This window comes from Amia ocellicauda, chromosome 18 (assembly GCF_036373705.1).
Source record: "Amia ocellicauda isolate fAmiCal2 chromosome 18, fAmiCal2.hap1, whole genome shotgun sequence".
Lineage (NCBI taxonomy): Eukaryota > Metazoa > Chordata > Actinopteri > Amiiformes > Amiidae > Amia > Amia ocellicauda.
The window spans coordinates 21331052-21358141 of NC_089867.1; the positions used below are offsets into that span (position 1 = coordinate 21331052).

Here is a 27090-nt window from a genome sequence, read left to right on the forward strand (position 1 = left end):
GCGGCAGGTGTCTGGAGATGGTTTTGTGACGCTTTGGTTCTCTGTCCGGAGAGGAAGGAGTTAAAGGAAACATTGTATAATTGTGACTTATTGCGACAGATCCCGGGCTGTGTTGAGCTCTGCTGAGCACACAGCTCTGATGGCTTGACGGTTGGCATTTATTTGTTTTTGTTTTTGTTTTCCCTTCGTGGGATTCATTGTAATTTAAGGATTTTTCCTGTGAGTTGCCTAAGCCAATGACAGTTGATTTCACCGATATCTTCCAACTGAGCTCACTACATTTGATTTTATTAGGTAAGTGATTATTTAATGTTTTATGTATAGCTTTGTATGTTATCTCCAGTAGTTCCCATTTAAGTATTACGTTATATGTATATGTTTGATATTTGTGTTTATAGTCTTGTAACGAAATATCGTGTTGTACAAGAACGATTAGCTATTGTGTTTTAATTGTATGTGATCTGAGTCATGCATACTAGAGCAAATTGGCAACGCTTTCGTTCAACAGTTTACATGCACAATTTCCCTTTCCCTTTTTTAGATGCATTTAAAACGTACCTTATTAACATAATAATAATATTCATCTTCATCATCAATCAATCAATAATCACACCTAACAATAATACTTTTAAGATACTGTTTTAAAATTAGGTAGGTTAATGGATCGTCTTAATGTGTATTATTGTGTGTGAATTATTTTAATCTAATCTACATATAGCAAGTCATAGTTCTGCAAATAACCTATGTATTTTAACACTTTAGTTACAATGATAATAATAATAATAATAATAATAATAATAATAATAATAATAATATAAGTATACCTTATGTAGCCTACTGTATTGGCATCCGCACAAAATATTCCAAAAGATTATCTACCTAAACACTTATACTAAAATAAAAATAAATATTATTTCACATGGTCCTATTTAAAACGATTGGAACCGTTTAAATATATATTTTTACTTACTCATGACTATCAGCTATGTTTTATTTATTCGATCAGATTAATGAAATTGGAGAAACAGAAAAGGTGCAACAGTGTTTGAAGCTCGTTTCTGATGCCTCAAAGTTCAACAAAGAAAACCATTGAAATCGTCACAACATAAGAGGATGAACAATACATACATTATATAACCTGACATTCAAACAGACAGTTTCAAAGATTTGTAGGAACGCCGTAGAACACTAAATAATAATCCACATTCCCCTCAAAAATATTAAATAATGTTATGTCTAATATAATAACAGGCCAACAGAAATAAAATAAAATGCAATAAAAATGTGTTTAATTATGTCTGTGCAGGGATTGTAATACATCAGGGTGCATTGTGAATTTATAATAAATATTATTATTATTAAAATGAAGAAGAAGGTTAAGAGGAGGTTAAGAAAAAGAGCAGGATATTTCCAAACAACACCCTCTTCACATTATTATAAGCTATTTTATAAATAGAAGAAGAAAAGAACGTCTGGGCAAACAGAAAGAGCCTAAATAAAATAAAACGAGTATCCCCGGTAAAACTTAATCCGAATAAATATTAGATTAATATTTAGGCAGTAAGCATTGGCAATGCGGTTTAAAACACGTTTACTTGAGAAGAAGTTATTATTGTGTACTCTGACCAGTCAAGACCAATATTATCGCCTGAGAAATATTGATTCATGTATTGATCGCGTCTGGATGAAGTAATTTTCTCCCATAGAAAAGGAACAAAAACAAGTTTAATATACCATCTATAATTGTATTTATTTAGATGTGTATTGTCAACATTGTAATAAAAGGGCGTCTGCTAAGAAATACATAATAATAATATATTTTGCACAATATTGTTACATTTAAATATTTTTCTAACGCGAGTTGCATGTAAACTACAAAACACTGTTACACATTAACCTTATAGGCAACAACCTATATATCTCAGTCAGAAATAAAATCATTTATGAGCTTTCTTAATAAATTGAGTTTTTTTTTTTTTTAAATTAATGAATCCTAAAACATGAGGCTATCCCTTATAGTATTGCTGTATCATAAGTTAATGAAAACATCTCCCAGCTGAGAATTAATAAGCAATTTCCTTTATTACTTTGCGGGTTAACAAGAAGTTTGAGCACGGCAGAGAGTAGGGTGTGCGCTCCGGGAGGGGTGGTAATGACCCTGGAGAGCCGCCGCTGTGTTGTGTTACTGGGCTGGTTTCCATGGGTGCCTGCGTAACTAACTTTGGGTGTAAAAACAGGTGAATCGAAAGTACGCAGTGACTTATCTGGGTAGATTGTGCGAGTCAAGCCTGTAAACATTTACAAACAGATATGCACATGCAATCATTATCCTATAGAAATAGAAGGACATCAGTCAGATCTGATTTAATGACAGTGACCTCAGAAATCAGATCCTACTCGCCCCCTTTGCGCATTCAAATCACTTCTGCTTTGTGACTGACTGTGCAGTGAGTGTGTTTACACTGCTGTCGTAAACCCTGCAGAATTGAGCAGCTCTGAATGAAATGCACATATGCATCCATGCAGCGGCCTAATAGGCTGTTTTAATCTGCGCCAGTGAGCGAGCAAGGTGTTTCCCTGTCACCTCCAGGTGGAAATTCAATTGACTCCCAAACGCCTTTTAATTGCTCGCTGCTCGGCGCTCAACTTAGAGCTGCTGTGATCTCAAGATAGCATCTTTCCTGGGAATTGGCAGCGCCTAATTGAACAGGTGTGCAACCGACTAAAACTAAACGCGCCATTTCCTTTGATTCAGGAGGATGGATATCTGTATGGGATGGCACTCCCAGGTGAACAGTGGCCGTGCTAAAGACTGTCATTAAGTAAGCATTCTTTGAAATAGATTGCCTTTCCTATATTGTTTTAGTTATTTTTGTTTTTTAGGAGACCAATTAACCTTTTAATTCATTACTAGATGGGTTCCTAGGAGGAAACAGAAACAGTATGCTAAACCCTATACTGACATTACATTTTCTAAGTGTTTTGGTGAAGTATTTGAATTCAAGGCAGTGTTCTTGGTCCATATCATACTTTTATTTACAGCATAGGTGCCATTATAACACAAGCAGATTATTAAAGTAAGACATGGGTTCAAATGTTCTACTTAATGAGTGGGAGTGCACCTTAGAGGAAAATTGCTAACCAATTGCATTGCATAATTAGCCCAATAGAATGAAATAAATGAGAATAAATACCACATGTTCCTCTTCATTTTCACTTTTTCTATTCCCCGTAGTGCGTGACTGCCAGTGTTATCTGTATAATTAGTGGGGGCATCTCATCAGTTTTTGATCAAACATGCCCAAACAGGTGTCCCTCTCTCCATCCTTCCCAGTGTTTCACTAATTGGTTGTAAGAAGACCGGAAAACTATCAAAACAGTGACACTTCATGCAATTAAAAAAGCTGCAAATTAGAAAGTGTAATAAATAAACAAACAAACAAATCAATAAATTGGCGATTGCAATTTTAAGAAGCTGATGTTTCGGTTTACAGCTGAAAGATGTAGAATAACAGTTGTGTGGTAATGTTGTTATGTTTATTAATATCATGATAAGCAGTTGTACCCAATATTTCAGTGTTAGATCCCAGGACTTTGACTGACTTTGTGTTGCTTAATTAATTAATTAATTAATTTGCCAATTCACAATTCATATTACTAATGATGGAAAACTCAATGCCAGGTGAAGAAATGCAAGTGCATCTTTGAAGTATTGTCACACAGTTATAATACCACCCTTGTTGCAGGCAAAACAGAAAATGGACTGTCTTATCTGTAAACAGCTGAAGGCTAAACCCAGTGCAGTACACATGTGCAGTGTATTTTCAAAGAGAGCAAATGGCATGTGTTTTTACGAACAAATCAATAATATTGGCCTCAGAAAAACACTGCTGATCAGCTTGTTTTTGATATAATTATCTAGAGCAAGGGTATCCAGATTGTGATGCTCAAGAGATCCTATGTGTGCCTATGGCTCTGGTTGTGTTCTCAGAATTACTTTATCATGTTTCCAGTGTATTCAGCAGGCATTCGAGTTCAAAGACCTGTAAAATCTGCAGGATCCCACTGGTTATTGAGCATCCCGGATCTAGTGCAAAATTACAGCATGTATAGCAGAAAGCAGTGTACTGTCCAGAAAGTATTCTAAAGCAGTGCTCATCAACCTTTCATAACTCCGTGCACCCATAAGCCAGGCTTTGAGAATCTCATGCACCCCAGAAGGAAAATTGCCAAAAGTTTGCATGTTTACTTCACTTTTCTGTTTTATTTTTAGAATTAACATGGATGTGTAGATATTTCATCTATGTCTTCAAACTTTAGGACAATATGTTATAATATATATGCATGTCACGTGTATTGGACAATAACATTTATAATTATCATCATCACTATGGTGTAGGTTACACATATGAATGCTAGAAGGTATGTATGTATGTATTTATTTATTTATTTAGCAAAGTCCCTGAGCCAAGCGGTTGCTTCTGGTCCTACTCTGTTGAGAGTGAGTAGACCTCTGCTGAGATTGCAGGGGGGCAGACTTGTTGGATGTGGGGCATGGTTTTGTCCACCCCTCAGGCATATAGAGGGCTTGCTCTTATGCCCCATCTGTGGAGACTGGCAAGTTAAGGATAGACCACTCCTTTCTGGGAAGGTTGAAACCAGGGGGTTGTTGTGTGGGGGTAGTAATGATAATTTTGTGGGTTATTGTGAGTCTCCGGATATGTAGGGGGTAATGTTTGACAGGACAGGGAGCAAGAGGAACGTGATGGACCGCAGTTTATAGTCTTCTCGACTTTAGGACTTTGACTTGGATTCTTTGAGGCTCTTCTCGTCTGCTTGTGGGATCCTTGGTTTCCCCAGGCAAACCTGTGTACTGACGGGGGGGCGCAACAGGAATGTTGATCCATTTCTCCCCTTCCGAAATCTTAGTATGTTAATTTCAGAAGAGGGAACTCTGACTATATTAACCTAATTAGAACAACATATAATCTCTTCCTGTTTGGTCTTTCCTAGTCACAGGAAAAATAATATGAATTCCTACTATTCACACCTCTGTACACTATGCATACACCCCATTACTGTCTTTCAAGCACCCCATTACCTCCATGTACCCCTAGAAAAATCTCATGCACCCAGATTGACCATCACTGTTCTAAAGAACAGCTTTACTGTAATAAAGAGGTTTCACTTTAAGGGGCAAGAGAATGGCTTGCAGTCTCTCCATGGCCATTTCATGTCCCAGGCCAGTCCTTGGTGTAGTTAATCAAATCTTCCCATTCATGACACTTAATTCCCCTCAGAACTAACCAAAGTTTGGCTTGTTGTCTGCGTGTCAGAAGGAGCATACAGTTTCCCCCACAGAGTCAGTATGTTGAAGGGTAGGTAGTTAATAATCCATGCAACATCATAAACCTGCCTTACTCTAACCATGCCATTTTAAACAACTGACCGTATGTTCAGCTGGAGGACTGATCTGAGAACTGGACATGCATGCAAATACCGACAGGCAGCGTGCTTCCATCACTTGCGGGTGCGTGTCGTGTTCGCATTGCATTTGGCTGGAGAAGCAGCGCAGTGCAGCCTGTTCTCCGGCCCTGCGGCGCTGTTGCCCGGGAGATGCGGGACGCGGGCGCAGTCGGTAGAGGAGGAGCAGCGGCCGCCCAGCACCGCACCGCACCGCACCGCACCGCACCGCACCGCACCGCAGGACGAGTAAGTCACCACAAATAACAAGCTTTGCGTCCCCGTGTAACTTGTGTAAAAGTGCAGTAAAGTTTGTCAGTACCAGTGGATTCTCTGTAGCTTTCATTCTGTGCTCGTTTGGCAGCCGCGTTGTTGTTACAATTGTATCAAAGCAACAATTTGCAATGAATGTCCCTCTCTGGGATGGGAATTGCGGTTAGGTTCTGACATTGGGTTGCTGTTTTGTGATGTGCATTTTAATTACAGAACACGATTTTTGAAGCAATTGCAATTCAATTTCAGAAGTGTTACTGGATAATCTGGTACCATTCCTGCACAGAAGCGCACTGCAGACAGGTCCAGTTTCCTTGACGCACTTGCATTAATCATGTAAGGAGCAGGTTACCACGTTTCTGATTCAAAGTAAATCATTTTGTATACAATATTATTTAATAAAACGCTTTATTATTATGATATTTACTTCCACGTTACAATTGCGTAATATTACACAGGATCACTTAAGTATGAATTAATTGCAGTTTAAAAAAATGCATGCAAAATAACTGAAACAATTAATCATTTCAAATAGGTGACCAGTCAACACATTTCTCAGATGCCACGCTTAATCCAATAGATAGAAAGGGAAAGGGAAAAGTAGATGGGGGGGTAACACGTCATATTACACGGACAATGAAAGTTTCCTTATGGGCGTGCTTTTAATCTGACCTACTAACTGATTTTCAGCTGTGCTAATACCCTCTAAGCGGTATGCGAGCTGCAGCTGTGTATTTTAATATTTCATACACACTGGGATTTACATATCCATGTATAAAAGCACAGTAAACCCAGAACTGCCTGTTCTATGCATACCAGGATCAGAGATTAGTTTATGGCACCTCAGTGTAGATTAGTAGTAACATTTCCAACTTTTCCATGCATGCACTTTCTCCTGCATACCAAAAATAATCATGGTTATGGAGTGTTTAAATGCATCCTGCACAGTTAGTACAAAAACAGATAACTTGACAGTTTTTAAAATTATACGAATCCCAGTAGTGGATGATGTTGAATACACATTTGAAATGGTGAAGGATAGTCAGCGTTGTTGGGAATGAAAACCTTTCAAATGTAATTGGAATGATGTGGGCACTTTCATTTCTTTCATAAGCATTATAAAACATATTGTCTCTCATGTTGTGAACCCTGTCATTCTGAGCAGGTTATATATTTTTAAATCAAGAGTACATACATTTTTTTTTATTGACATGCAGCCCTGGGCAAACTGATTCAGTGCAGAGAGGGTGCCATGTTTGAGGTAGTGTGTATTAGATAAAACACATCATACAAAGTATTGATACATTTATTTAAAACTGGAAAATGTAAATAATGCTGCAGTGCCTTTAAGTGATGGTTTAGGTGTAAAATATGCAGAAAAGTTTGAGTATTTGGTATTGTATATTGTCTTAGGTTCCATTCTCCATTTGCTCACCCAAAAGCAATGGGTATATTGTGTACGTGTGTGTGTGATAATGTGTATGTGAAATGTATGACACAAAGCTTAATTTACAATGAGGATCTCTCCAGAAGCTAAACCACTGTCTCTGGTATGTTTTTTCATGGAAAGAAAATATTTGAAATTCATGTAAAAAGTGAATGAAAGGTACCTCAGATCGTTTTCTATTTTTGAACGAAGTGCCCAGAGTTCCTTGGTGCCGTTTGGAATATTTTACTTATAATACTGTTAAAGGACATAATCGATTGTAGAAAATGAATTTAAACATACATGCATTCATAATTAACTGAGTAAAATAAAAATAAATAGTTTATATCTTCTAAAACTGCTCAGTGCTTTTGAGTCTTCATATTCGGATACGCCATTTTTCTTGCAGGTCCATGTGCACATTTTCTCACTTTCTTCCCAGCTTTAGTCTGTCTCTTGTACTTCTGTGGCAGTTATTTCATTCATACAAGTTCAACCACGTGATTACAGAGTGGCTATCTTCCGTTTTCCAGCGTGGGTTCACTTTTCTGTGAGCTTTTCTGGGTTTAGGAAATCAAAAGAACCACCAGCTCCACAATCAATGCACCAGGAGTTCCACAACAACTTGGTAACGTACTCTGCATTTCCAGTCTTCTGATTCTGTCTAAGTCACGAATTCGTGCACTAGTTTGTGCAGTTTTAGCAGAGCAGCCTCGTGGCAGGCCTATAGCAGCGTTTCCTCCACTGCTATTGGCCTAGTGTGTGTTTACAAACCTTGCAATCGAGTCTGTGCTGCTACAGTGACCAAGGTATCCATATCTCAGACTTCATTAGTATCTTTTGCACCCACGCACATTTTCAAGCAGGTTATTGCTCATCTCTGCCCTAATCTGTGTCCTCAGTGGAAGTGTAAATTATTTTTCTTTATCTCTACGTGGTGGAATTATTATTTGTATGATGAGAGAAGCTGAGCTACGTTTTTTGTTTCGTTTTGGCACCTTGAGATGAGCTGTGCTGTTCTTCGAGAGAAATGGCTGTGAGGACGTTTTTTGTGTCTGAAGACATAAATGAGCTAAAGTAAACGAAAATCAAGCTCCTTTCTTCTCTGTAGACGCCATTTTGTAGGTTTTTATCGTTCATTTTCGCAGGGATAACGTCTTGCATCCCTGTTGCACTCTGTTGCTGCGTTTTTGCACTGTCCAAAGTAAGCTCAGGTTGGCTACCAAGATTCTACCTGCCTACTTTTTGTATGTCTGTGAAACACCAGGTACTGACCAAACCACCGTGTTTGTTGGTATAGTGTGCTTTAATGCTTAAACCATGCACTGAAACATATGAAATGTGGAAGTTAAATAGCCACTTCCAGGTTAATTGTACTTGGAAAAATGCTTATAGACACCAAGCAGAGCATAAAATCTGCTGCTTGGCTGTGAAGGAGTTAAATGTTCCTCCGCTCACCTTATTATTTATAATGCATGTTAATTGATCATGTTTTTTGTTTAATTGGCTAAACAGATACAAAGGACAGAAGGAGTGATCACCTAATTCAATCCAACGAAGATAATAAGTATATGGAAAGGGGATGTGCTATTTTGGCAGATTCTGTATTCTTTGTATATTCATTTCCACGGCACAGGATTATCCTTCTCTCACAGAAGATAATATATATTATTGGATTGTAGGAAGAATTCTCAAAAATATTATTAATAATGTCACCCTTATTTTGGGTTACTAAAGGTCTTATATTCTATCTCCTCGTTGAAGTGCATGATATCAAGAAAATAATCTCAGACAAAAATATAATTGTGATTTTTTTTTTCTCTTCAGGACTACTATGCTTAGTTAAAGAGCTGCAGAGATGTGTTACAAGAAAACATAAACAAACTGTAGAAAGTAATCAGAACATCTTGATTTAAGATTTGAGATGCACACAGATGATATTCCCAAATGGTCACACATGTATGTATTATGAGACGGTAATGACAGGAAGTATTTCTGCCTCCAGTGTCTTTAGGCACAGAGCAATGGCAGAGCAGTTGTCTTTGTTGCAGCCTCGTTATTAATACCTGGGGATATGGATGCAGTGTACTGTATACAGCACGGTTGTGCTTTCGAGTTCTCAGTTCCTGAAGAATGCGAATGATCGGCAGTTCTTCCACTGAGCCCAAGCTCAATAATTGTAAGGTTTATGGTTAGTTACTGTCAGAGTATAGATTCTAAAGCAAATAAACATAAGGTTATGGTAATTAGCAGGGAGATATAGATAGCCATGTTGTTATGAATGGGAGCAAAGGTCTTTTGCATGGGTTTGCATTACTATATCCTAAGATCATTCACCACTCATACAAATCCATGCATTTTAATGTGAAACCGGTACAACTTTACAATAATAGGCATGATTGCTTATTGAATTAATGTATGAATCCCACAGGAATAACATTTGAATGCCTCTGAATGCACTTCCACTGAGTTCTGATGTTGCTCACTTGTAGAATCCCTGACCCCAAAACCCTAGTCTGTCCCCCTGTCCCTACACCTGATCCCAACTCTCGTTATACATGTGATTAGCAGCAGATCTCAGAACAAGTACATAAGGTGCTCTTGTGTTACTCCTGTGGTATTCATACATCAGTTCATTAAGAACTGGTGCCCAGTATTGTAGAATGTGACCATGAAATCTGCTAAACCTGTTCATGTGAAAAGGTGTATTTGTATTGTCTTTATTTTACTGTGTTTCCTGTAATACTTCTTTAGTTGCTATTCATTTTGGAGGAGTCAGGGCATAAGCATAGTGTGAGTAGGTTTTTTTTGCTCCCACTGGCATGTCAAAATCAGAAATATGTGTGTTACATTGACATGGATTTGAATAGGAATAAATTAATATCAACATTGTGCATGAGGTATCTTGGCACTACCTTATAATCCATGTAAATCATTGCACATTATAGCATTTTTGTATATGAAATATAACCTTAACATATGGTAGGTGATCTAGTTGGCATTATTGTTGCTCTCCAACTGTTGCTATCTTAAACTTCCAAAACTATGATTTCAAAAGCATTAAAACTGAAAGCAATGTTTGCAAAAAAAATGTTTTTTCTCCAATTTAGATTCTCATAAAATGTCAGTGCAGAAGTGTTGGATAGTTTTCTTTATTTTGAGCATCCACAAGAGGGAGCCCTTGCTACTGTATGTACAAAATTATGAACGGAATGAAACCTCAAAATAATCCCTGGGAGGTTTGAAGTATTTCATGCATGAATGAAAGAAGTGATTTATACAGCTTATATCACAGTGCAGTGATGTACTATGCAGCCTAACTCAAATTATAATTGTAAGCACCATAAATAACTGTACTTCAATTGATTATTTAAAGGGTTTTTGTTTGGTCATGTACAGAGAGGCTTGGATTACACCGGCACACACAGTTGATGCCTGATTTCTATTTGCTGCATCTTCATCAAATTAATGAAAAGTAAAATATCTGCAAGTGTCTAATTATCATGCATTCACTCATGTATATCTCTACTCCCCCTATTCTGTGTTGATTCAGGCAATTAAAACTGTGATATTCTGAGTTTAAATGAATTTGTGCATACATTGTAAAAAATAAAGAACAGTACAAATATAATTATAATAATAATATATACTGGCTATAAACTGTAATATATTGTTTAAAAACAGCAAATCATTGCTAACATATGTGGCATTGAAATTTAGTTTTAAGTCACATAATGCAGGAAGTAGCTATATAGTTTTTCTTTTTCTCTGTGCATGTGTATTTATGTTTTACATGACTTTCTGAGTTATATTTCTTTAAAAACTGTGAGGAAGCTGGTTCTTCAAGGCCAAGATAATAAAAAGTGCCTTTGTTGCATAGACTTGCATTGCAGTGGAGAATAACTGGAATATCCCTTGGCGTGATTGAAAACGGATAGTGTGCCGCCTCTCCCGTGTCTCCGCCGTGCTGTGGTGTGCTGTTGTACTGTATCTCCTTCAGTGTCAGGTGTTCCACTTAGGACCTGCTCTCCGAACTCTCCAGAGGAGGACAATTCCTCTCACTAGCCCTACGAGGGAAAGTGGGGCATGGCGCTCTCAGTGCCCTGTGCCAGGCAGGCCTGGACTTGCCACAATTGGCAGTGCGGAACAAGCTGAGGACATGTGTGTCTACACTGAGTATAGCTCCCTCTGGAGGGCTTTGAAAGCATTGCATTGATGAGGCACTGACAATAGGAACCAGTTGCATACACCTTTTGATGTTGCTTCCGTTGAAGATACTTTTAAATAAGGATACGTGTTTATTTCTGAAGGTCCACTGAAGTTAATTGATTAATTGAATGTTTGATCTGAGTGTGTTGTCTGTCTGTCTGTTGCAGAGTGATCTACCCTCCGGTGGATTACCCCACAGTCAAGATGGCTCAGTCTTCATCTACTGACGAGGGGACCACCTTTGAGCACCTGTGGAGCACCTTGTGAGTCCCCCGCCCGCCTCATTACTCTAGCTCGTATTTCAGCAGTCAGACATCATCGCTGGGTAAATACCTCCAGCTCAGCTTAGCGTGACTTATACATCCCCCTGCTCAAAAGAGTTGCAGAGACGCGGCATCTGTAACTTTCTCAAGAGATCATTCAGCTCTTGTTACTGTTATCGATCGTATCCGTTCTTTCTCCTGTAAACTCCACCGTAAAGGTCCTGTCTCTTGGTAAACCTGTCGCTGCAGATTTGTCTGGGTGAATTATGTGCAGTCCGTTTAGAAACCATTCTGATTTATGAAAGTGAGGGACAATAGAGCTGGAAACACTTGGCCAGCCTGTCATCAAGGGAGAGGTATCCCTCTCAACCACACCTCACTCCCAACACAAACAACCTCTGCCCTTTGAACCCGTAGAGAGGCCTGGATGTGTCAACAGCCTGCACAGAGTCGAGCTCAAGTGGTTGTATTGAAAACACAGGCAGAAATGAAAGAATTCAGGTTCTTGCGGGGCTAAGACCATATGCAAAACTGACCAATATATTCTTTATGTGGGCATAATATATAATTGAAATTAATAACCCTGTATTGTGTTCTACAGGTCATTCTATCTATTGAATATCTTTAGTCTTTATAGATTGCATCTAATTAGCATCTGATGTTTACATTGCAGATGTTAACGTCATCGTAAAAGGTTGTTGCGTTTTGTTGTGAAGCACTTCAACAATGTCAAGGACAATAATATTCTGGGGTTTTTTTTCCTCTCAGGGAGCCAGATACTACTTATTTCGATCTTCCACAAAATAGCCACTCGGGCAGCAATGAGGCATCCACCAGCTTACCTGCCAACCAAGCTGAAGTCTGTATGGACGTCTTTCACATGAGGGACATGAACGAGACTGTGATGGTAAGAGAAGACCTCATGGCTGTTCTCCTCTGCATGCAATCTGTCCTAGTCCTAGTGTGGCATTGCTCTGAGTTTGGTCGGTCCCCTTCTTTACTCTCTGTTTCAAAGCGTTGTGAAATAATTTTCAGGGACACACCGCAAGTCTTCGTTTACCTTGACGTGCATGTTTAATTTTTAAATGTGTTGTTTCAGGAAAAGTCTTTCTGAGATGGTTCTTATCTAAGCTTTTTAAAATGGATCAAGCTGATCTTACGAATGTAGATCCCTCACAAACAACATAACATACAGCTGTGTTTGAAATTAGCACACGGTTTTCATCCCAAATCCATAAATGGAAATAATTGGTCAAATTTAAACAAAGATTTGGCAGAGAGAGTTTAAAGTTCTCTTATGAATGAAATTATTAGTCAGCCTACACCTTCTGCACTTTCCCTCTCAACACAGAGCGTTTCCCACTCCTTTTCCCTCTCTTCCGTCGCCTTTTCCCTCCCCGTCGGCGGGAGCAGGGTGTCGAATGAGTGGGAGGGGTGAGAGCTCGGGGATTTAATGCAAGGTTAACATCCTAATTAGAGCCCACGCCAAGCCTGCAACGTGAGACCCTGCGTCTCCCCCATCTGCACCACGGATAGACTGAGGCCGACTGCGAGGGCTCCTGTTTATCCCTTCGAAATGATAGCAAATTAAAAACAAGTGTCCTAAATTATGGTGGGACAAATAGACAAGGATGCTGGTTCAATTGAGTAAGCATAAATTCATTAATACCACAGAATAGCAGAGCCTAAGTGTAGTAAAGCACCAAAGAATTCATGAAGAGAATAGTTTGCTATCAGGAGTATATTCACCTTCAATCGTAATCTTCCTAAGCAACAGCTTTCCCGTGAAATTGGCTGATAAAAAAACAAAACACTTATTTCCGGCTGATGAAACAGGGGCTGGTGAGACAGTATTAGGAGATATTTTTGTAAGTTGTCGTCTTTGATTAACCTGGATCACAAAACTGCAAGCTTAAAAAAAATGTATGCACCCCTCACTGTAAAGGTCTTTGAAAGGTGGGCTGATGTGACATTTATTTATGTTTTGTTGTTTTTTGCTTGAGATGTAGTGATTCCTGTAGGGTTTTTGTAGTTTGCTACTTCTACTAATGTAGTGTCAACATCAGACAGATGACATTTTTGTATTTCTGTTTTCTGTCTCCGAGATATGTGATGTCACAGTCTGCGCCATTGTTCCCTTTTACCATATCTCTGCAGTGATTGTATTTTGATGATTAGCGTCCATATATTTTTGTTGCCAGTGCTTGTATTGTAAGATTAATAGCGGTCAAATTAGAATTGCTGATTATTTGTTGACGGCACTTAATGGTAATGTCCAATGAAGAAGAAATTGGTAGGTTGCAATGATTAACCATTTGTTGTCTGAGAGGAAAAAAATATTACTTTATTTAAGTTCGCGCACAATAGAAATGTTAGGAGGTCGCCCTTTCATTAGTAATATAATCCCGTCATTTTGCATTATTGCGTATTTCAGAAATGTGCGTCCTCATAGAAATACAATGTCACACAGGTCACAAGAAATCTCTCAATTTGCATATGAGTTGTATTATACCAACCCACAATAAGATGATTTCAGAAATGTATTTTGCTTCTTCAATTGTTATTACTGTTGAAATATTTACTTGGTTTCTTTACTGGAGAAAGTTAGCAGTGAAGTGTTAAATACAGTGAGCTCACATACATTAATGTCAATCTTTTACGTTTTATTTTGAAATTGTATTATTTTCCCAAACATAATGCATATCTAACGAACTGGCACTGGTGGCATTATTAAGTGAAAAGTAGCTGACATGATATATACATTTTTTTGCACTTTGAATCAATAGCTCTTTACTCAGATGTCCAATGATATTGAAAGGTGTGAACACAGTGGTTGCCAAGCTGCCGATATGGAGTTAAAACTCACGTTCTGTCAAGTGTGTCCAATAAGGAGGTTGGATAAGACAAAAATAATTAACATTAATAAAACTTGTTTATACCACCAGCACATAATATTAAACATAAAGAAAACGAAATTAGGTTGAATAAATACTATCACACACACACACACACACACATATATATATATATATTATTTAAAAAATGTTTGTCTTGGAGGCTTAAGCAAGTCACCTTTAATTAAAAAAGAAATCCAGTCCTCCCTTTTATCTGCAAATTGGAATAGTCCAATACATCAGTGGGCAAGCCTGGGCCTGCCTTGTGGGTTAATGAATAGTCATGAGAGAAAAGGGGGAGGTCCCAGATTTGTTGTTAGATGCAAGCTAGTTGAGAGGGCCAAGGGAGATGGGGAAAGTTGAAAAAGCGAACAAGCGCTTCATATACATCCATCACATCCCAAAACAGACCTGTTGCCTTTATTGTCCCTGCAGGAATGGCAGCCTAGGGCTGGAGTCAGCAGGTTTAATGTGCTAGCTGTGTTTGCCTCTCCGTGCAGCCACATGACAGCCGCAGCGGGAAAATTCCCTGTTGCGCCCAAATTGCGGGAAAATTAAAATGTTGTACATTAGTGATCCGGCGCGGCACTACGGCACGGTAGGTGGCTGGGACATTATTGAATGGGCTCGGGCTGGACTGTCTAATAATTTGATTTTCCAATAGGTAGTCTGGACATGATGCTAAACAGTGCTTACATGAAAGATGTATTTTCGCTTGGTGCAATTGTAAATGTCATAGATTTGAGGTCTAAGACATGGATTTGCAGTATATTGTGAGACCTGTTCGGGTGGAGTGACATTTTGACCCGAGACATCACTGTTTTCTATAGGGTACTGCATTGATCAGTCTGTGTATTTCTGTGGCTGCACAAATGCGTATGGCAAGGCTTGCGTGATGATTATATCAGTGCTTACCCTATGTTTATGGCTGGTTATTCATATGCACATGGAGTATTCTTGATCTTATATTACTTTAAAAATGCACAGAGCAAGTGCAGTCACAAGACAGCGAAAAGCAGCTATGCCTAGTTAAAAACAAGAAGTTAACCCTGATAAAATATGTTGTATTTTTGCAATTCTAGTTGAATATCCAGAACTACGGGGAAGAGAAATAATGACTGTTGAGATTATTTTAACTGTATTATACAGAAAACACACCTCCGATGAGCTTGGATTACTGTAGCTATTTTTAAATCTATAGGCAGGCCATTGTGTATGTTGTAAAAGTTAACTGTTGCGATGTTATATTCTCTCCTGGTCTGTTTTATGTCTGTCTGTATGGCGGAGAGTCTGCTATATTATGTTCTCTTTCCCCCCAGTATTTTTTTCCAATATTTGCTGTCATTCTTTGAGTCTATTCCCCTGCCAGTTTGTATTTACATTTTTTTTTTTTTTTTTTTAGGTTTAATAGATATTAATATTTAAGTGTATATTTTCAGATTCAGTTATGATTCTTTCATTGGTGTAAATATACTTTTGGGTCAAAGTATCTTTCTGTTTATAAATATTCCAAGACCCAGCGTTTGTAATGTCAGAGTGCAGTTTATCAGAGTTTTCACAGACATCACTGCAGTGTTACTCCCATATCAGATCTGTAAAACAAAAATCTCCAGCTCTGCCTTTTAAAATCTGCCAAAATATGCATCGTGTACAATTCATCTCTTGTATGTTTGTGTAATTAAGAACAAAATACACCTCTGATTGTTCAGATTGTTCATTCAGTTTTTATTTGCCGTATTTTGTTTGATTAAACATGTAAATAAAAAACAAATCAAAGTAATGAATCACTCATTAAATGTTTGCAAATTCATTCAAAGTTATATGTGGAGTGAATGGAGAATTTGCATATATTAGAGATTTAAGTTGTTGTTTAATCTTTAATAGTAAACATGGTCTTGTCATAATCCCTAATTGCATCATCCTTTCTTCGCAAGCAGAGAAAGTTAAAGGTTTGGGAACAGAAATGTCCACCAGTGTAAGAGTCTCAACACTAGAGGGAGCACCTTTGACATATACAGCTCTGGAAAAAAATTGAGACCACTGCGAAATTATCAGTTTTACTATTTATAGGTATGTGTTTGGGTAAAATGAACATTTTTGTTTTATTCTATAAACTACTGACAACATTTCTCACAAATTCCAAATACAAATATCAATGGAATGGAATGGCTGCCAAACATGTAGAGATGCTGATTTAAGAAAAAATTGCAGTGGTCTCTTAATTTTTTCCAGAGCTGTATTTAACTTGAACTAAAGAACCAATATTATAGCAACATTATTCTTCTAATATTTAATTACATGATGATATACTTTTTTAAATATCATGCTGCGATTCAAAACCATCATTACACAGCAGCGTAACCATGTTAAAATAATGTAATGCTTTAGGGCGCAAAAATAATATTTGCGTCCCATTGAATAGCTGTCATGGAACTCTGAGTGGCTGCAATTAATGTAACGTTCACATTCTGTTCCGTTTTTCAATCATTGTAGCTGAAGAGTATTTTGTGCCCTCTCATTCAATGTGTGTAAATCTGACGTTTTTGTTAGTGTAAGTCTCAGCTAATTTAGTTTTAGTTGGCTGCAGTCCTTTTGTGTGTTCGTGTGTGTGAATGTCTGTATTTACTGATTTTAAATGTCTTGCAATTTACTCAGCTGGCACCATTTTAAAAAGACTTGTCAAACTGGGCTGGATCTTATTTTAACGGCCTTAACATTTCATCAAGTAGGAACAGTGGATGGAATCTCCTTAGTCATCCCGTGACACGTCATCCCCAAAACAATAGCCGATTCCCAAAGTCTGACATCAGCTTTCATTACCATGGCACAGGCTGAGTAAAATAGCAGTGTTTCCACAGGCAGCATTTATAAAAACAATGCATTGTCGACTCATAGGTCACGTTAAAACAACTACACAATATTAGATGTGATAATGATAGAGGCTGAGTAGTTATGTACTGCTCTCACAGAATGCCCAGAACTCCTGCCAAAGCCAAAATAGACTTCATCCTTCACACCATAATACTGAAATGTTTTGTTTTCAAGTTTAAAATATAAATCGGCATTTCTGAAGTTCGTCATATTTCGGGCAATTTACGGTATGTAAAATGTACATCACCTTGCATGTGGCTGGAATCAATACATGCAAGTTTGATTTCCTTACACAGCCAAGAATTGGTATTCAAGGAGAGCAAAACTGTGACAGGACATCAAATGTGTTTTTTGGGGAATTGTTTCAATATACGCATTGTGGACTGTCAAACTGTCACTGAGAAGCCTAGTGATTAATCCAATATTTACCTTTGTTTTGGTTTTATTAAAGCACTTCTGAAATAAATATTTTTTTTTGGCCAACCGTGCTAGATCAGTATGAAAATAATGTACACCTGTATTTTGATTAATTTATCAGAGATCATTTGCATCTAATTCTGTAGTAATACTGTCACACTGTTCAGTGTCTGGTGATGTTTCCAAGAAAGGCTGAAACATTAGCCGGGTGACAATCCTGCATAGGGTGATAATTACGGAGTGATACGTTGAACAATGCACCCGCAAAGAACGCTTTCTTGTATTTAAATCCAGAGAAGAGAAAATGGTAAATACAAAGCTTATCTCCAATGCACTGGTGCTGAGGCATACAGCGTGGGTAATTCTTCGGCTGTGTTGCAACTTGTTGCGGAGCATGCCAGGGCCCAAGAGCATTCCCGTGTGTCTGCCTGCGTGCGTGTGGTTAGCTTTGTAATTGTGTTCCCTGGATTAACGCATCCACATTTTTCCAGGAATGGCAACGTCGACATCTTTTCTTCATCCGTGCCGTGGAAATTCCCTACAAAACACTCAAACAGGGATCTGGATGGTCAGTGGAGAGTCAGTCTCCCGAAGGGGCCACTGCCGCCGAAGTGGGAACTGCTCCCAGTGTAACACTCAGGGCAGTACACCACACTTTACTGCACTGTGCTGTACTGTACCAGCTCTCTGGCCATGCCTAGCACCCACACTACTGTTCTGTCCCCCTGAAAGCACTGAGTATGAAAACAAACAGAGGCTTGATAAAAACTGTGCACTGCTGTACTCTGTTATCTGTTGTTTGTATGCATTCATTTTCCAAGGAAAATCTCTTATTTGGTAGTAGTAAAAAATGTGATAAATAGTTATTATATATGTAATTTCCTAACATGGCTAGGTGTTGAGAGTATCTGAGCCACCGCATACGTGGTTCCTTGCTTGAAATCCCAATATTACTCAATCTGTGGCCAGGAGAAATACAAACTGTCACCCTGCATTGACTGTTACGCAAGTTTATCAAGTTCTGCAGCAAAGACACTGCCTCTGTGCAATGGCTTTAATAATAATACAATTAAAAATGAACAAATACTAAAAACAATTGTTTAAATCTATGCATTGATGCTCATATCAATTTTGTTATTATTTTAAAATTATATATATATATATATATATATATATATATATATATATATATATATATATATATATGTATATATATAGTTTTACAGAGCTAGACATCAGGACTCTACTCACTATAATTTACTACTCCCCCCCCCCCCCCACAATTAAGTACAAATCTGAATGTCTAGATATAATATGTGTCCATTGTTTTGAAGTGTGTGTGTGTGAAGTCTGCATGTATCTAAGCTGTTTAATATGTGACTGACTGAAGTGAGAACATTTTGAGCTGTATTTTCCTGTACAGGAGTGCCTAATACCTGGGTTCAAATTCAGGGGTGGAAAGTAACGAATTACAACTACACTCGTTCCAGTAATTGAGTAGCTTTTTCGTGTACTTTTGTGAGTATTTTTCAAATTTGGTAATTTAACTTTTACTTAAGTATGTTTTGAGTTAAGTATTGTACTTCGCTACTTTTAAAAACGCATTCGTTACAGAGTACAAATTGTGTAGGCTGTCACGAAAAAAATGTGGGTGACAGATGGACAAAAAGACAAATAAATGAAGCAGCAATACATTCAAGTGTCCAGCATCCCGCCCACAGCACTCAACAGGCCAATCAGATGGTTACAGCTGGTCAGTCAATTAAAGATTTGAAGTCAGTCATCCAGGCCAGCAGCAGTGAGTTGATTAGGGGTGAACATTTTTTAATCGAAATCGAAGATCGATCAAAATGAACGTTTCATTTCGAATTTAAAGACAGGGTCGTGATTTATTTATGTATTTATTTATCTGACTTCATATAAAAATGAAAAATAACAAATACAATCGAAAATTGAACCGAATCAAATCTGTGGAATAGTTACACCCCTATTAGTGAGCAAACATTTGAAGAGCTTTGTGGTGAAACATGAAGTCAATTAAACACATAATTCAAGTTCTTGATATGGATATACTGGGTACCTTTTTTTTCACGTAGTATACACAGTTTACTCGAAAACGAATTATGTCTTGTAATTCCAATGCTAAAAACTGCTTTTTCCCTCAAAACACAACATTTGACATTCCTGATTTATATCAAAACGCAATATATCCATTTCAGCCAGTCAGCATCGCGCTTGTTTTCAAAATAGCACTGTTCTCTGAAACAGTGAGCGTTCACACAATGACAATGAATAAGTCATTCAGTCATCTTCACAAAATATTAAACAATATCACACATATTACAGAGATGTTTCTGTAAAATACAGGGACAGACTAAAACGAATGACGAAGCGGAATGCCCATTGACTATAATGGGGAAAACAGAAGGACGGTCTATATCTCCAGATCCCACACAGGAATCCAAAAATCCTTAATACATTTCTTTAAAATAATGTAATATAAAAAATGAAAGTGGAATAACATGGAATGACAGGCCTGGAATATTGAAAACAGACTCCTGTCCCCCACAGTAAACTAACAAAGTTATATCAACATTTCTTTGTTGGTATTGTGATTTTATTTGTATTTATTTAAATATCAGCTACAGTCATTTATAGTAAATGTATATATTATAATAATAATAATAAGACAAACTTTTAATAATAATTATATATATAAAATAGTGTTTGCTTGGAGATGTGACAAAGCTTTGTTAAAAGTAATTATGTAACTTGTACTCCAAGTACTTATTAAAATAGCTACTTTTACTTCTACTCAGTACTACTACTTGAGTAGGAGTTTTCAGTACTCTTTCCACCTCTGTTCAAATTGATTCGTTGATGCGCTTACTATCACTTCCCAGTACTACTTTCTCTGGTCGCATCATGTATGTCCCGCCTCCTAAAGACAAATAACCAGTCAGACGTATCCGATACATCCAGCCAGAGCAGTTCTGTCCTAAAAGAGTTGGATTCCAAAACCTCGCTCACTGATTGGGTAATCTTCTGCTTGAAGGTGGGGCTTAGCAGAGTGACAGTCCAGAGAGCCTTTGACAGGTTAGTATTATTTTAAAGAAAAAGCCCGGCGAAATGAATACTGGAGTTTGACAGCGATCGGCTGTAAGATCTTCATTGTGAAACTAGGAAATATACAGTTTTATATATTTATATTTTGCATATAATAAATACTGGCATTAACAGCCATACTTATTGCATTTCAATTGTGTTTACGTTGTTCCAATGTATATTTTTCATCATTCATTTTGAACAGTGGTCTTCAACACGTAAAGGCTTTGTAAAATATGTTCAGGTATCTCCGTTGTTGGTAGACTACAGAAGAAAAGTATTTAACGTTTCTCCAATCCGGTACAATGTAGTAGGCTTAACAAACAATTCAGGTAGAGAGATGGAAAAAACCTCAGTAACAATAATTATTATTATATTTATAAAATCAAAATAAAACAAGAATAATTCACGATCACGGACGAAAACACTGAACATGTAAAAATAATAATAAAATAAAATACCGAGCACAATAATAAAAGGATTAACAAAATGTTGTATATATAAATAATATATATAAACCAATCAAGTACTGTGCGAATGTTGCGGGACCAAACCGCACCATTCCAGCAGGCTGATTTCTCTTGATTTTTGTCCCATTCAATGCCCTGATGACAATCACTGGTAGGTAAGCGGTCTAGTGTGCTGTTGTAGCCTATGCATACGTTATTTTCCATTCCTGAAGGTGCTGTTCCCTTCTCGGCTCTGAGAAACCAAGATGCAAAATGATGGTGATTTTATTTAGAGGGACTGTAGAGGAAATCGTTTTGTCGTGATTGTGTAATGGGCCTGTGTTGTGTTCTGGTGGAGTTAAAAACTAGATACTCTATTTCTGCTTACTAAATCTTATGATGTGTGTGTGTGTGTGTGAGAGTGCATACGTGCAGCATGTGTAGACCTAATTGTGCCGCTATTTTGAGGGTGGGGGCAGCACAGCTAGGCAAAATTTCGCCTAGAGTGGCAACATGGCATGAGTCGCCCTGCACCTTGGATGACATCAATGACCGCTACCTTGTTTCATATAAACGTATCACTCAGTTCTCATGCTCTACTGCCCCACGTTCCTCTAGTGAACAAACCGAGTTATAGACATTATTACGCAAGAACACTGCTGTTATTCTACCTAACAGACCCATAATCTTAGGGTCCTAGTCCACTTTGTTGTCCCTACACTACGGGCACGGTGGTGACATGTAATTGTACCTTTTAACTCAAGCATCCGTGGGGCAGCTTTTAAATTCAAACTTAACTTTATGAATGAGTATCTTTCATTTGTAACAGTCCCATATAAAGTATTCCAAATACCAGCACTGTATTGATAAGATACCTGTACTGTCTGGTTAAGGTGACTTATCTGGAAACAGTGTTTCTTTTTCCTACTGTCACTGAACCAAAATGTGAAGCATTGCATTGTTAGGGACCTCACAATGGTGTGCTGTGCAGGCGTAGTGCAGTGAAGGTACATGCACTGTACCATTTCTTTTGTGATGGTTTGTTCTGGCTTCCCATTTTTCTTTCAGTAAATCCCTCTCTCTAATAAATTTCTCTCTCTTATAAGCCATCACACTTACAATTACCTTGACAAACGGGTCATGCCGCGTCTGTAGAATACGTCTCCGCGGTGCCAAGTGTTTCGTAGCGAAGACATTTGAAACATCCGTCATTTTTATAATGAATGTGTACTGCCTGTAGTGCTAATTTCTTTTTCCTTGACACATGGACACTCGAGAACTCTTGGAATATCCACAGATTTTTTATCATTGATTGACTGAGTCACCTTGTTTGACATTATTGTTTGATTTTGTGAAGTCGATGTTTGGAGGTTAATTTGTGTGTGTGTGTGTGTGTGTGTGTGTGTGTGTGTGTGTGTGTGTGTGTGTGTGTGTGTGTGTGTGTGTGTGTGTGTGTGTGTGTGTGTGTGTGTGTGTGTGTGTGTGTGTGTGTGTGTGTGTTTTTAAATCCCTTCATATTGCTTTAGTTTAGGTTTCATTTACAGAGATGGACAGTGCCTGAAATTAATAGAGAAATTAAACTGAAGCATGTGAAATTTGGGAATCTGTTGGAATAGCGAGCATTGTGATTTTTTTGGGTGTTTGGTTTTGCCAGAGATCTTATTGAATACAGTCTCACTGGGCTCATCCTCAGAACATCAGACCTTATAAACCTGCTATATTTTACCCTGACCTTTAACCCACACACTTTTTTTTTCCCTTCTCTTTTTTTTTCTCGCTCTAACAAGTCTGGCAGCCAATGTTTTTTCAGCACAGGCCTTCAGAAGTTGTTTTCCTACATGTACCTACCTGTGCTGGTGTTGTCGTCTGGGTTAGGGCATGCCATAATTAGGACAACATGCTCTCTTCCCTCACTTACTCTCTCTCATACACACACCGTCTCTCTGGCTACCCAATCTAGGACGGGGTTTCAGTCGCACAAGTTTGTTAAGAGCTGTCTGAAGAAGGTGAAGAAGGTGAAGAATACTCTGCGTACATACATAGGCTACGTACACACATATTTCTTGAAAACCTAAAGGGATATATGCTGCCTGCTTCTTAACTCTCTTTGCATTTTTACTGGACTTTTCCTGTTAAAGCAGTGTTTTGAAAAATACAGCACATCTGGACAATGTACTACGTGAAAAAGAAGGTAATTGTTTTGCCTTTGCTTTCAGAGAGAGTTACAATCTCTCTCTCTCTTTTTTAAATTGTTGCATGCTTCTGGCTGCTGTAGCGTCTGCTCCTATTCTGTTAGCTTGTGCTGAACGGTCAGTGTCCGAGTTGTGAAGTGTAGTGCGAAAGTCCATGCAAACAGGCTCAGCTTTTGTTCCTGCTCTGTAGTGCGTTCTGTTTTAAACTGGATTTGTGTTGTAATTGCCATTGAGTGCGGTGTTTCGGACACGGTGTGAGCTGTCAGGGAAGAGTTCAGGTTTGTGATTGCATGAGCCTGGACACAACCTGCACTTCAGCTGTAGATGTTTAGCTATGTGGTATTAATGTATAAGGTCAATGTATTCTGTGTATGTTATGAAGAAACATTAATATATTTCTATTTTTATATAGAGCAACTGTTTTTAAGATGTTTTTCAGCTCTCTAGTTTTCATTGCATTAAATGTTATGTGGTTGTGGTTTGAACATAACCACAGTCAAGTGCCACAAGCAAGAAAAAAAGATTGATTTAGCATTGATTATTCCTCACTAAATGTGTTGCTGCATCCAACATGTGCTGAGAGTAAAGGACGCTGAGGAGCTGGGATTGATGACATTGCCACGCAAATGTTATGAGAAAAACAGCCCCCCGCCTTCACTGCATGCCTCTAATAGTCATGTACGTTCTCCTGTTGTCCATCCTGATCTGAGCTTGTTTTCATTTAGGCTGAAACTGAAAATCATTTCTAAGGGATGTGCGCACTTCATCTCTATTCCTTATAGCTCATGATAAATCTATTTCCCATTACATATAGCAGACAAGCAAAGTATGGGCAAAAGCTCATAGAAGGCAATATCTATTTCATATATGGACTATAAGACTACAACCCAATTTTGTTTTAATTACTCATGTACTTCCTGTGTATTGTATCTATACTTGCTGGTGAGATATCTGCATCGTTGAACTGCCTGCTGATGTTGTTGTTTGAGTGCTTCAGTGCAGGGATGCCATATGAACTGCAAGCACATGTTTTGGAGGGCATATAGTTGTATAAAACAGAAATGTTTTCATTGTCATGTTAAGTGTTGTTATTGTTTCAGATCAAACAGATCAAGCTTTTTTCTCCTATATAGATGCATAACCTATATCCAGACTACACTCTTAATGATATTTAGTTTTTTCATTCATAAAGTTTAAGGTTCCTACATATTGAAGTTTATTTTTCACTGAAGGAAGCTGAAGTCAATGATCATTGAGACAAATACAATGAAGGGGCAAACCCTTTCAGCGTGACTCTCCCTGGTCCCAAGATAGCGCTCCTTTCCCTTTAAGCTCGGCTCAGTGTGTAATCGGAGACTTTGAGACTTGAGTGGATATCTTCCAACTCCTTTACCTGGGTCTTCTCTCCTCCCCACTCCTCCCCTCTCTCTGCTCCTCACAGTCCCAGTACAATCTTCTCAGCAGCAGTATGGATCAGAGTCTCGGCAGCCGAGCAGCCTCCACCAGCCCCTACAGCTCGGAGCACACCTCGAATGTCCCGACGCCTTCTCCCTACTCTCAGCCCAACTCCACCTTCGACGCCATGTCGCCCGCTCCTGCCATCCCCTCCAACACCGACTACCCCGGGCCGCACAACTTCGAAGTCACCTTCCAGCAGTCCAGCACGGCCAAGTCCGCCACATGGACGGTGAGTTGACACCTGCTCTCCTCTCTGCCCCCCCACACACACACTCTTCCCAGCTCCGCCAGCATCCTGCCCCTGCCAAAACCATGGGAGTTCACAGCGCACACTTATTCAGCAAAGCATCTTCCTGAGGGGGTCTCTTAAGTTTGTTTGTTTTTTGTTTCTGTGTGTGTGTGTGTGTGTGTGTGTGTGTGTGTGTGTATTTTATTGATTCTGTTTTATTTGATGGGTGCTTTTTGTATCCCATGGCCATCCTTTTCTCTATACACATACATCTAGAAATCTCTTGTGTTGCTTACACTACACTAACTTACAGACATTATTTTAATTGTGTTGCTTATTCCTGAAGCTTTCTTTGTTTAAATAAATCTGTGTTTTCATTCATTCATTATTAAGGTTAGTTCATGTTTCTTAAAATGTGCACTATACTGCGCCATGTGTGTGTGTATTTAGGAAAGTAATGCATGGGCTTCCTCTGTGACTCCCACATCACTGTGATTTGCCGCTGCAGTAGCTAGAAGCGCTGAGTAATACACTTTGGTCTACTAATGTTTTGAGAGAGCGTTTATGCAGAATTTTGCATTATAAACTGAAGTCATTCTGTCAACAGTTCCACGGTCTCTTGTAAGAATCCGTAAACTTTAAACCACAAGTCGATTCCTCTGAAGACAAGAACCGTGTTTGTTCTAGTCAATCTAAGTTCCGAAAAGGACTTAAACTTTGTTCTCCGTCAGAGGCCTGTCTGTGACTCCAAATGCTGTAATTAAAAGCTTTGCAATACGTGAATACAAAATCAGACTTTTTGTTGTTGTTGAAATGCAGTTGAACTAGGGGGAAAAGAGTGGAACAATAATCTAAACTTATCATTGTGATTCTGTGCTGTATAAAACTTGTCCAATGCATAAGAAAACCTAGTCTGTATATTTAATGCAGGTGTGAATTATCCTGATTTTATTAAATTAAATGTGTTACTTAATCTCATGCATGAATAACATTTTCAGGTAAGTGTAGCTTTAAAAACTGTTAAATAGGCAATAAAGGGACTTTTTCTTAATTAATGTACTCGTTCTTTAAATACAACTTTTTAAATACAAAATAATTAACTTTGTCAAGTCAATCTTTTTTTTTTTTGTATTATTATTTTTATTTCTTGGCAGACGCCCTTATCCAGGGCGACTTACAACATAAGTGCAAACAAAGTGCAAAAATACAGAGAAGTACAAGGCATCAATCATTACAAATCCAATTTGGCTAAAACAGCGATTCAAAATACATTTTACAAATTCATGCATTCATGCATGTTAATGTTCCATGCAGTGTAGAGTCGCAGTATATTCACCTTTTTAATTATTATTAACTGAGAGCATGCTATGTAGATGCAAGGAAAACTTGATCCTTGCAGGATAAACAGTTTAGGTAACAATCAATAAAATCAAATATCCCCGCCCTGGGGCCCAAAGACCTGAGCAAAGGCACAAATGCTCGAGTGACGATAGGTGATGGACTGGAACACTTCCCCAAACAGCCTGCTGGGAAAATCTCCAATCCCAGGAGATAGCTGAAACCGTCCAAAGTGCAAACTCTTCCCAGCAGAAACACCCAGGTCTCCACTGTGCGAGTGTCGCCTCCAAATGTTAGTTATTAGATAAGTTTAGATGATAGTTTATGTATATTGAGTTGCAGTGTAAACCTTTCATTATAATAGTAATAACAAAAACACGCATTCAATATTGCAGAAGAAATTCAGACCTAGCATTATTAATCTTTCCTTCTCTCGTACATGTATTTATGTAGTTCACATTTGAATACACAATTCTTGAGTAAAGTAAGGCTAGGATACATGC

At 38.2% G+C, this 27090-nt stretch overlaps 1 protein-coding gene across 2 annotated transcripts in view; it reads left to right on the top strand.

Annotated features, from left to right (window-relative positions):
* The first annotated feature begins 21 nt into the window (after window positions 1–21).
* The window catches only part of tp73 (tumor protein p73), a 46821-nt gene continuing 19752 nt past the window's right edge, over window positions 22–27090 (top strand). Inside the window, exons 1-4 of one of the 2 annotated variants that reach the window (XM_066691392.1) lie at window positions 22–294; window positions 11539–11634; window positions 12403–12541; window positions 25004–25249. In XM_066691392.1, coding sequence (XP_066547489.1) covers window positions 11576–11634; window positions 12403–12541; window positions 25004–25249 — 444 coding nt within the window. In that variant the 5' untranslated portion in view covers window positions 22–294; window positions 11539–11575. Of the gene's footprint in view, window positions 295–11538; window positions 11635–12402; window positions 12542–23035; window positions 23562–25003; window positions 25250–27090 lie in introns of those variants that run through there. The other variant, XM_066691393.1, reaches the window with a different exon arrangement.